General features: G+C 50.5%; 1 protein-coding gene across 2 annotated transcripts in view; it reads right to left on the bottom strand.

Annotated features, from left to right (window-relative positions):
- The window catches only part of GNAO1 (G protein subunit alpha o1), a 141,559-nt gene extending 130,205 nt beyond the window's left edge, over positions 1 to 11,354 (bottom strand). Inside the window, exons 1-2 of one of the 2 annotated variants that reach the window (XM_071757036.1) lie at positions 10,691 to 11,354; positions 10,552 to 10,594 (exon numbers count right to left, since the gene is read on the bottom strand). In XM_071757036.1, the coding sequence (XP_071613137.1) occupies positions 10,552 to 10,594; positions 10,691 to 10,808 (161 nt within the window). In that variant the 5' untranslated portion in view covers positions 10,809 to 11,354. The remainder of the gene's footprint in view (positions 1 to 10,551; positions 10,595 to 10,690) is intronic. The other variant, XM_071757037.1, reaches the window with a different exon arrangement.
- Between the last annotated feature and the right edge of the window lie 209 nt (positions 11,355 to 11,563).

Raw genomic sequence — 11,563 nt, 5'->3', positions numbered from 1 at the left:
TGAGAAGAGAAGAGAAGAGAAGAGGAGAAGAGAAGAGAAGAGAAGAGAAGAGAAGAGAAGAGAAGAGAAGAGAAGAGAAGAGAAGAGAAGAGAAGAGAAGAGAAGAGAAGAGAAAAGAGAAAAGAGAAAAGAGAAAAGAGAAGAGAAGAGAAGAGAAGAGAAGAGAAGAGAAGAGAAGAGAGAAGAGAAGAGAAGAGAAGAGAAGAGAAGAGAAGAGAAAAGAGAAAAGAGAAAAGAGAAAAGAGAAAAGAGAAAAGAGGAAAAGAGAAAAGAGAAAGAGAAGAGAGAGAAGAGAAGAGAAGAGAAGAGAAGAGAAGAGAAGAGAAGAGAAGAGAAGAGAAGAGACGAGAAGAGAAGAGAAGAGAAGAGAAGAAACTCCTGGAGGCTTCACTCTCACCATCTCAGACAAGGAGACACCCCCACAATGTGGTGTCCCTAAAGTGGTTTGAAAATCCCACCACGAATTCTGGGTTCCAGAGACCACAGAGCTCCTCCAGGAACACAGCCATGGTTCTGTGCCATTGAGAGCTCTCTGCTAACTCCACCACCTTTGCTGTCTGGGAAGGAGCTGGATTAGAGCAGGGCCCACCCTGCCAAAGCAGCAAATAACAGTGAAGAAGGAGCACTGGCTGCACTGGCAGGGAGGAAACATCATCACATCTCTGTGTGCATACCATGGCTCCAGAAATCTTGCAATAAAACCTCTCATTTATTATCTGGATTATGCAGCCTAACATCCATTTTGTGTGCTCAGCCTTTCCTTTGCACTTTTGCTTAATGCTTTAAAATTGGAGCTACTAACTCAAATCAGCTCTAAGAGGGAGAGGATAAATCATCAGATTCTGCTTGGGGTAGTACATATTTTTATCACTGCAGTGATATTTTCCTCAATATATCCCCTCTCTTATCTCCCCCCCCTTCTGCAATGATCCCAGCTGATGGAGAAATGCTCCAAGTCTTGTACCAGACTGTCATAGTGTGTACAAGATGCTGTTGATGATGCTCTTGTAGACAAGAGCATTTATTACAAGTCTGAAGTTGCTGGAGAGCCTCAGAGCACGTTGAGTCACTGCTCTGCCTTTCAGACTCTTTGAAGCACTGGGAGGGTGATGTTGCAGAGGAGGGACACACAGAGAGGTGAAATGTCCATCCTTGCCAAGCTGCCAAGCCTGGGGTGATGAATTCCCTGACTAGGGTGTCTCTGGAGCAGGGTGTTCTGCTGCTGAGCCCCTCCATGTTCACTGAAGCAGCTTCTGGAGACACTCTCACAGCCTCCTGGTGCAGAACACATTCCCCTGCATTTCTATGCACAGCAGCCTGCTACCTGCCAAAGAGAAGAAAATCCCTTTCCTGGCTACTAAGCTCCAAAAAAAAAAAAAAAAAAACCTTTCCCAAACAGCAATTCCTGCAATGTTAACCAAGCAGAATTTTTGCTGCAAGGCTCCACAAGTTATCCTGGATCAAGCAGAATTTATTCCCTCAAGCAGAATTTATTCCCTCAGTTTAGGAAGGAGATTGAGGTGCTGGAGCAGGTCCAAAGGAGGCAACTGGGCTGGTGAAGGGACTCGAGCACAGATCCTATGAGGAGAGGCTGAGGGAGCTGGGGGTGTTGAGGCTGGAGAAGAGGAGGCTCAGGGGAGACCTCATCACTCTCTCCAACTCCCTGAAAGGAGGTTGGAGCCGGGGGGGGGGGTTGGGCTCTTTTCCCAGGCAACTCTCAGCAAGACAAGAGGGCACAAGAGGTCTCAAGTTGTGCCAGGGGAGGTTTAGGTTGGACATGAGAAAGAATTTCTTGCTGGAGAGGGTGCTCAGCCATTGGAATGGGCTGCCCAGGGAAGGGGTGGATTCTCCATCCCTGGAGATATTTCAAAAGAGCCTGGATGTGGCACTCAGTGCCATGGGCTGGGAACCACGGGGGGAGTGGATCAAGGGTTGGACTTGATGAGCTCTGAGCTCCCTTCCAACCCAGCCCATTCTGTGATTCTATGAATGTTCCATAAATTGTGTTTGACTCCTGAGGACACAAAATCCCCCAGGATGGCTTGATGGTGGAAAGGAGGGTTCCTAACAGCCACGGCCCAAACTTGTTTAATTTTGGAAGGATCTGTGCTACCCACACCTCTTTTCTCTCTCTCAAGCTGCTGTACTTCATCTCCTTTGTTTTAAGCTTGCAGGTTTCATGTTCTGATGAGCCAATACAATTTTTGGTGACCAAGCAGAGCACCACATGCCCAAGAAAAAGAAAACCAAAGCAATTTAAACTCTGCCAACCCTTCTGTTTCAATATCAAAGATATTATTGATTAGCAACTTGCCAATAGGCATGATGTCAGCTTACTACACAATTCCCTGAGTTCCCTTCTGAGTGAGTGCTGCTCAGTTCCTTCTCCATTAACCTGAAAGCTGGGGAGAGTTAAGACATTTTTATTGGTAAGCAGAGGAATGCCTCCATCAAGAGTTTTCTTCTATTATCAAAATAAGCACACAATGATTGAGCTTTGGATTAAAGGGTTTTTTTTTTTTCTCTCTTTCTCTCAGCACCAGATAACTATCAGTTCCTTTGCTTTGTGTTATTCAGTAGCATTTTTGTCAGCCTTTTCCACTTTCTGATTTTAGGCAGAATCATAACAGCATCTGATAAACAGCACTGTAATCCTCCAGCCTCCCTACATCTGCCATTTGCCTGAATGGTCTTAACAATCAAATAAGAATGATTCAATTAATGGTTCAGGAGGATTTTTATATTAGGCCGAGCATTTCTTCAGCATTAGGAAAATAATGGCAAAAATCATTTGGATTTCCCTCTAAATGATGGAAATAAAAGAATGAAATAAAAGAATTTTTGAGGCAAGAAAAATGGCCTTAGGTTTAAAATGCCAATGCTTTTTAAAATGTAATTTCCAGACCTTTTTGTTCCCTGGTTTTGGGTTTTTTTTTTTGAATGAAACCTAGCCATTTCCAGTACCCTGCCAAAGGCCACAGGAAGATTAGAAATTCATCGGATCTCATAAAAATTTTACCTCCAGCACAGGAAGAACTTGGCCCAAAGTCCACTCAGGCTTCAAAAATAACCAAGCAACTGAGATGTGTTTGGTTTCCCTGTCTTTGATTGGAGTGTTTTTTCTTTTGCTCACAATCCTTAGGCTAGAATGAGGACATTTATTTTTCAGTTTTGCTCTGAAGTGAGAAAAGCTTGAAGGGTGGGTTTTTTTCAGAAACAAAAGAGAGATCTAAGCAAAGAACCCCTGAAACCAGAGCTTGCCCAATCATGCAAATCCAGAAGCAATCACAGACTCTACAGAAAGCTGCAAATCTCAGGAGATTTACAATTGCACCAGAAGAGTGAGAACACTCTTAAACACCCTGGCCACCTGAATCTGAGTAGATTTTGTCAGTTCTCTTCTGACAGATCTCCTTGTCACAGCCTCATAATGGATGAAGGACCAAATCCTGTTTTCTGTGCTCAGTTGCACTCAAGGTTTAACCATGGACTTCAGAGTACAGAGAACAGGTCCTTCTGTTCACTGCCAGCTTCTGCTGACTCATAAGAGAAGATTTTTACCTTCCTGACAGCATGAGCAGGTGGTGTAAGAACTCATAAGTTTGTCAGATCAAGCTTTCAGACCCTGTGCTCACATCAGGCTCTCTAGCTGCCAACCCCCCACCACTCATTTAAGATTTTGCATCCTGCAAATCCAGGAGAAAGCAGGGTAAGCTGATGCAAACCAGGGCAGGATGGAACTCTGCAAAGGGTCTGAAAAAAAATAGTTCTACCATGGGTGACTTAATTATGAGTCCATAAGACTTTACTGACTGCCTGGCTCTTGTTCTTCAAGTGAGCAGCAAGCAACCTGCTCCTGCCTTGGTCTTCATTTCACTCTTTCTCTAGACCAGACCAAGCAAAAGAACTCATAAAGTGCCTCTACCTCCAGTACTTGAGTCTTTCTCATGCTTCCCCCATCTTGGTAATCTTCCCTGCATGCCCCAGGTGAGCATACTGGAGAACTCAGATCAGATGTGAAGTTGTATCCCAGACAGATGAGAAAGGACAGACTCGAGAGGAAAACCACAACGTTTTTTTCATTTGTCATGACTCAATCTGATGTCTCTTACAACTCCTGGGATAGTCAAGCCAAACATAAACCAAAACAGACTCGGTTACATTTGTGCAGCAGATTTGTCTCTTTCTTCTGACCTCATTAAAAGAACTTCTTTCATCTCATTACATTGCTGAAACATTTTCAACAGGACGAGATGCCTCATGTCAGAATATGACAGGCAAGTTTCTTTTATGGTTTTAAAACTAGGTTGAAAGAGGAGAAGCTATGTAGTTCACCGTTGTCACTGAAAGATATTTTTACTTTTGTGAGTCCCTAACACAAGAAACAAATTCAGAACTGTCAAGAAAAAAGGAAAAAAAATCAAATCCAAAGTGCATTCTGTCTTGCCTGCTAATATTGTTCCTGCTTTTCTCTGAAATCTCTCTCAGTCTAATAACAAGAACCTGAAGTATAAAAGAACAAACTATGGTTGTTAATGTTTTGGCTTACAAGCACAACTAATAATCCAAAAAGAAGGAAATGCTGAAAACCCTTATTACCCTTTGCAAGTACAAGCCAAAATGAACAGCCTCACTTTGCTCTGTGCCCTTATGCCTGCCTGCTTCAGAGCCAATCTCCCTGCACTGTGCCATCACAGGGCATCCAGGAGGCATCCACAGCATCCAGGGATGCAAGAAAACCTATGGGAAGTAGGTATGGAAAAAAGCTGTAGCAGGGGAAGAGCCTTCTCCTAGAGGAGAATCCATTGGGATGCTCTCCATGCCCTGGCAGGACACTCTGCCTTACTGGAGGCAGGAATGTACTGGTCAGGCAGCATCTCCACAGCCCAGGACTGCCCCAGCAGGCAGCTCACTGCCAGGCACAGCTTTCACTGCCAAACCAGCTCCACCAGAGCTGCCTCTCTGCTGGGGTCTGCAGAGCAACAGAATGCCACAAGGACTCTGCCAAACCCACACCCAGGGCACAGTGCACTCGAGCAGCTCTTGGGAGAAGGGCTCAACTTCAAATGAAAGGCAGGAGCTCTTTCCTCTGCTTTCTGAAACCCAGTTCAAACGATGCCTGGGAGCAGCCTGTCACTGCCCTACTTTGGGCCACGAGCCTCAGAAATCCTGGAAAACAGAGCAGGAGACAAGTAAGGAGGAGGATGGTTCTGTCTGACCTGATGCTCTAGTGAGGTTTGTACCTCTGGGCTGCCAACTCCCACTGTGATCAAATGGTTCTTGGTCTGGAGCAAGGCAGCAGGTCCATCCTCCTGCCCCTCCACCACCCTGCTGGGGTCTGCACCTGGTGCCACCAAGCAGAAAAGCCACCCAGAGACCAGCAAGCTGTGGTTTGGTCCCTGGGAACACACTGCAGGGACAAAGCACCCCCACACTGTAAGCCCCCGTAGGGTGAAGTATTCCTGGGAGATGGGGCTGCAAGTGTGAAATCCCTACAGTGCTGAGACACAGACGTGTGGCAAAGAGCACTCGAGTGGGTGTTCACAACACATCATTTTGTTTCAATGGCATTTCCCATCAAATCGCTGAGATGGGCTGTAAAACCAGTGGGTGAGGACTGCTTCTCACTCTGAAGTAGTTCATTAGATTATAAGTAATTTGGTTACACAGTGAGCAAGCAGAGCCCAGGGCAGTTTTGAGGGGCTTTCTGAAAAAGGTCAAGCCCATATATCAGATAACTATTGGGATGTATGGCTGCTAGGGAGAAGAGAGTAGATATTTCAAGATTGGCATTGTAGGCTCCTGTATTTTTCTCCTGGCTGCACACTCCCATCCTCATACACTACAGAAAAACACTTTGCAAAAAAACCCATCAACTAAGGCACCACCAACACTGCTGCTGAAATGAGACGTGGCTATTTTGGAGCACATACAAGGCTGGAAGCTCCAGAATCCTATGAGAGGGAGCCAGACCCAGCTCTCTACTCCCCGCTCCCCAGGGGACAGAAGCTGTTGCTTTTGCAGAGGCAAAATCCAAAACCCAAACCCAAGATTTTTCCTGTGGGCAGGTGAAGCCACGTCTCCTCCTGAATGGCACAGCCTTGTGTGGGAAGGTGAAGTATTGCCCTGGCTCCCCATCCAGAACAGCTGCTGTTGAGTAGGTGGCAGGACCTTGTTTTTGAAGCCAATCCAGCTACCTCAGTCTCTTTGCATTGCTGAGTAGAGACTGAATTCCCTGGAAGCTCCATGCTGATGCCATCCCCACCTGAGTGCTCCATCCCTGCTCATCACTGGATCATTGTATGCATAGATGGATTCTGCTGGGCAGCACCAGATGTGCTTGGTGTCTCCCTGGGCTTGTGATGAACAAACACATTCACTGGAGCTCTAAGTCCCCCCAAAAATATCCTTGAACAGCAGCAGGCTCGATTCCATGCTACAGGTGTTCCTGAATAGATCAGATACTCCAAAATCTGCTTGTGCTTAACATTTAGTTCAGGAAGAAAGATCTAAAAAAATGTTGATATCCACTTCAATCCTACATCAAAATGAATTTTTTGAGATGGGGTGGTGGAATTGCAAGAGTAATTTCTCTCGTCTGGTAACTCTCACCCTCTGGCCAGGCTCCAGGTTTGCTTGGTTAAAGCTGTTTTTTAGCTTAAGCTGAGTGAAAAGAGAGCCTGGTCACAGCCTGATCCTGCACATGGTGCCACACTCTGGAGTTTCATTGGCTTCCATGCACAACTGCACCTTCTGGGACTGTCCCCATGACTATCCTGGCCCTGACCAGCCCTGGTGAGGCCACAGCTTGAGTCCTGTGTCCAGTTCTGGGCCCCTCAGCTCAGGAAGGAGATTGAGGTGCTGGAGCAGGTCCAGAGAAGAGCAAGGAGGCTGGGAAGGGATCCAGCACAAGTCCTGTGAGGAAGGGCTGAGGGAGCTGGGGGTGTTGAGGCTGGAGAAGAGGAGGCTCAGGGGAGACCTCATCACTCTCTCCAACTCCCTGAAAGGAGGTTGGAGCCAGGGGGGGGTTGGGCTCTTTTCCCAGGCAACTCTCAGCAAGACAAGAGGGCACAAGAGGTCTCAAGTTGTGCCAGGGGAGGTTTAGGTTGGACATGAGAAAGAATTTCTTGCTGGAGAGGGTGATCAGGCATTGGAATGGGCTGCCCAGGGAAGGGGTGGATTCTCCATCCCTGGAGATATCTCAAAAGAGCCTGGATGTGGCACTCAGTGCCATGGGCTGGGAACCACGGGGGGAGTGGATCAAGGGTTGGACTTGATGAGCTCTGAGGTCCCTTCCAACCCAACCCATTCCATGATTCTATGATTCATTTTGAAGCATGAGTGAAAATATCTGGACTGCAGAACTGATTGAGAAAAAATAACAAGCAAACACAATCAGTTACAGTGTCCTTGGGTGCCAGGAAAAGTGCAGTTCCTGGCCTGGGTCACCACTGCTTTCAGCTTAACTCCAGTTCCACCTCTCTGCCATTCACCAGTATTGCTTTGCTGGATAACTCCCTGCTCACTACCTGAGAGGTATCTCCAAATATTTCACTGAAACATCCGTAATTAATTTTACAAATCCTAATCCCCATGCTAAAGTCTCAAATTATTCTATTTTCTACCTGTCATTTCTCCTCCTGCTAACTAATATTTCCTGGATTAACTGGACAGCCTTTAACCTCTTCTTAGTCCTCTGTAACAATGTCTGTTCTCTGTTCCTTTGTCTTAGCATTTTCTTTTCAAGGCACTACCCGAGTGTGAAGCTGCTTTAACCATTCATAACTATGAGATTTATTATCTAAGCAGCACACCAATAACCCAGTATTACAAAAATAAAATAGCACTCTCTTTCATCAAAATCTAATGAACACACGATTTAATCTTTATTAAGAATTCATTAGGTTCTCAGCAAGCCTGTCTAATGGAGCCTGACCAGGTGAAATGCTAATGCCTACGTTCTATTTAAATTAATCTTCAGAAATGTTAATTTCCCCAGATTGTTCCCTGCACATTGCTCTCTCCCTGGTGCCCACGGCTCTCTCCAGCTGCCTGCTCATAGCAACACCAGAGCTGTCCCCACCCCAGGATCCCCACTCTCCACTGGAGTTTACACACTGGTGGACACCTCCCAGTTTACCATAGCAGCCTTCTTGGGATTTTCAAGCCAGGTAGAAGGCTGCAAGCCTAGCATGCACTAATTTAAGACTGTTTCACATAAATTATTATATTTATGTGCATATAGTATACAGGAAGAGGGAAGATTTGGGTTAGACATTAGGATGAAATTCTTTAGTGTCAGGGTGCTGAGCCCCTGGCCCAGGCTGCCCATGGAAGCTGTGGCTGCCCCATCCCTGGCAGTGTTCAAGTCCAGGTTGGATGGGGCTTGGAGCAACCTGGGCTGGTGGGAGGTGTCCCTGCCCATGCAGGGGGTTGGAACTGGATGATTTTAAGGCCCCTTCCCACCCAAACCATTCTATGATTCTACAACATACATACACATATGTGCAAAAACTATAGACATAAATTTATATATATATAAAGCAGGTTATATTTCAGTCCTCAATATACCGATCTAGTCCAGCAAACAGGTTGTTATCTTGATGTAATTTGTTTCAAAACAACAAGAGCTCTGCTCTTTGGCAAACAAGAGTCACTGTACAATAATTGTGTAAGCCAGAATGATCACCACCTGCCCTCTGTGCACTGCTGTGCTCTTATTGTGGTACCTACAGCCTCTCCTTTCACCCAAAACCCATCGCCTGCCATTCCAGCATCCTTCTGCAGAAGTAATTCCCAGATTAAATCATTTATTTGTGCTCATCTGCAGTCACAGATCCACCACTGATCCACCTTCTGCACACAACCCAGTGCAAACCCACCCCAGCCCCAAATCAAACTGTTGGGGTGGGAAGCCCCCTTTCAAACCGTGAAGGGGAAGCTCAGAGCCTGTGGGGTACACAAATGTTGGTGGGAGACCACCGGGCACTGGGGGGAGCCTCCTCGCAGCCAGACCTCCCATCCCGACCGTGCCTTGGGGAAGTCACTGCCTGGGGCGGGGATGATGGTTTAGTCCCCTGGGAACCCCTGAGGGGTGGACACAGAATGGATACAGAAATATCCGGGTCACCTGCTAAGCCACTCTGGATGGTGAGGAGCAGGGATGAAGGCCCGGATCTGCCCCTGCGGCGCACGCACACTCACACTCACACTCACACACTCACACTCAACACACTTACACACTCACACACTCACCCTCACACTTACACTCACACTCACCCTCACACAGTCACCCTCACACACTCACACAGTCACCCTCTCACACTCACACTCTCACACACACCCTTACACACTTACACACACGCACACTCACACACCCACTACGGGACTGCAAGGCAACAGATTGCCGAGCGGCAACGAGCCCCTTCGGCTCTTTCCGACACCCTTCGGCTTCCCCCCGAGCGACTCCGAATGCACCCGAGCGTCTGTTCGGGCGCCGCCGGGAGGAGCCGAGCGACGCCGAAGCGACGGCGCTGCCGGCGGGTTCGAGTCCCCGCTGGGCGCTGTCCACCACGCCAACCGCCTGAAAGCCACCGCGCCGCGTCGGGACCTGCCCCCCGCGGCGCCCGGCTCCGGGGAGAGCCGGGCCCCCCGCAAAGGCACCGGCACTGCGGAGCGCAGCCTGCACACACACAGCCCCCTCCCCGCACCCCATCCACACCCAGCTCTGCTGCCTCTCCCCCTCAGCTAAGCAGTCCTGGTCCCCTGGGGGGCCCCTCCCAACCACGGATCTCGCTGCAACCACCGGCATCGCCCCAGAAGCGACCGCTCCGTGCCTCTACCCCAGGACCCTTGAACCAGCGCCCGGGCTCGTTCCGTGATGGCGCCCGCCTCGCCCTAGCCCGTCATCTCTGCTTCGGTAGGAGGCCAGGGTATTCCATTGTATTTTAATTAAAAAGGAGGAAGGGAAAGAAAAGAATAGCTCTGCCAAGGGAATAGCTCCATCAGCCTTCCCCTGCACCTGCTTTCCTATGCAATTACGGTGGAAGAGATGGTGAGCTGGGGTTGTTGGGTGTTTATTTTTTTATGCACTGCTGTTTTATTGCACGGTAATGTCTAATCAAACACACGGTGTGTAAGGGAACCCCAGCGAGGGCTCTGGAAGCCACCTTAGCCCCTGAAGTGACAGCGGTTCGCTTCACGGGGACATCTGCGCGGCCTCGCCCCGCGGCAAGGAGGGGGGAAGGAAGTCCAATTCCCACTCCCTGCCACCTTCCCTCTCCCTGCCGAAGGGCGAGGCCTCCACTCGACGACGCTTCAGCACCAACCGGCCCTGAACAGCAGCGGGAGCAACGGCGGCGGCCTTCACCTCCCCCTCCCACCCTCAACCCCCCCCAAACCGGGGCCGTTCGCCTCCCCGCCCCGGCGGTCCCCTCAGGTAAACATGGCGCCCGCGGCCCTCACTCAACTCATCGAGCCCCCGCCCCGTTCTACCGCCCATTAACGCCGTTTACTCACACACCCCCGCCCCGGTTTCCCCGCTGGACTTACTTCATTTGCTTCACGATGGTGCTTTTCCCCGACTCTCCGGCTCCTGTGGAAAGAGAGATGAGGGGGGGATAAGCGCGGGGGAGGAGGCGGATGAAAGGACGCGGGGCAGCGGGGGGATGACCGGGCCGCCGGTTCTTACCGAGCAGGAGGAGTTTCACGTCTTTGGCGGCGCTGATCCCGTCCTCCTTCAGGTTCTTCTCGATGGCCTTGCTCCGCTCTAGGGCGGCTCTTTCCTCGGCGCTCAGGGTACATCCCATGGCGGCGAAGAAAAATTCAATTTAAAAAAAAAATTAAAAAAAAAAAAAAAGGGGGGGGGGGGAGCAAAAAAAAAAAAAAAAACAAAAACCAGCCCTCAGCCCCCACCGCCGCCGCCGCCGCCGCCTCGGCTGGCTCCCGCGGGCAGAGTGGAGGAGGCAGGGGCAAAGCCAGCCACCGGCGGGCGGGGGGGGGGCACACGGATCAAAGAATTAAAGCAGATGGCCGCGAGCCTCCGGGCAGCGCAGCGGCTCCGCGGCGGGGCTCCCGGCTCCCTCCTGCCCCTCTACCCGCGCCAGAGCGCTCAGTGCATCCAGCGGGGCTGCTACGGGCACGGCGAGCTCTTCCCGGCCGGGAGGCGGAGGCGGGGGAGGAGGAGGAGGAGGAGGAAGAGGGTTGGCGGCGGGGAGGGGGTGGGGAGGACGCTTCCCTATCCCGTGCTCCCGGCTGTCTCGCTCTCCCCTCCTCGGCGGGGCTCTGACGGGCGGCGGGCAGCGCGGGCAGCGCTCGGCGGAGCCGAATGGAGGCGCGAGAACGGCGGCTGCGGAAGGGAGGGGGCGCGCGGGGCTCCGCGTTCCCGCCGGCCTCGCCCGCTCCCGTGACGCGCACGGCTCGCGCATGCTCGCCCCGGCCCCGCCGCCACCGCCGGGCCGGGCCGCGGCTCCGCTGCTCTCCTGAGGGGTCCGGGCCCGACTCCGCACCCTGCCCGCCGGTCCCACGCCGCGGGAGGCCGTGACTCGGGCTCCTGCGCCTTGCC

The sequence above is a fragment of the Heliangelus exortis genome, chromosome 13 (assembly GCF_036169615.1).
Source record: "Heliangelus exortis chromosome 13, bHelExo1.hap1, whole genome shotgun sequence".
NCBI classification, from domain to species: Eukaryota; Metazoa; Chordata; class Aves; order Apodiformes; family Trochilidae; genus Heliangelus; species Heliangelus exortis.
Note: the sequence above shows the minus strand (reverse complement) of the source record. Positions and strands in the feature narration are given on the sequence as shown.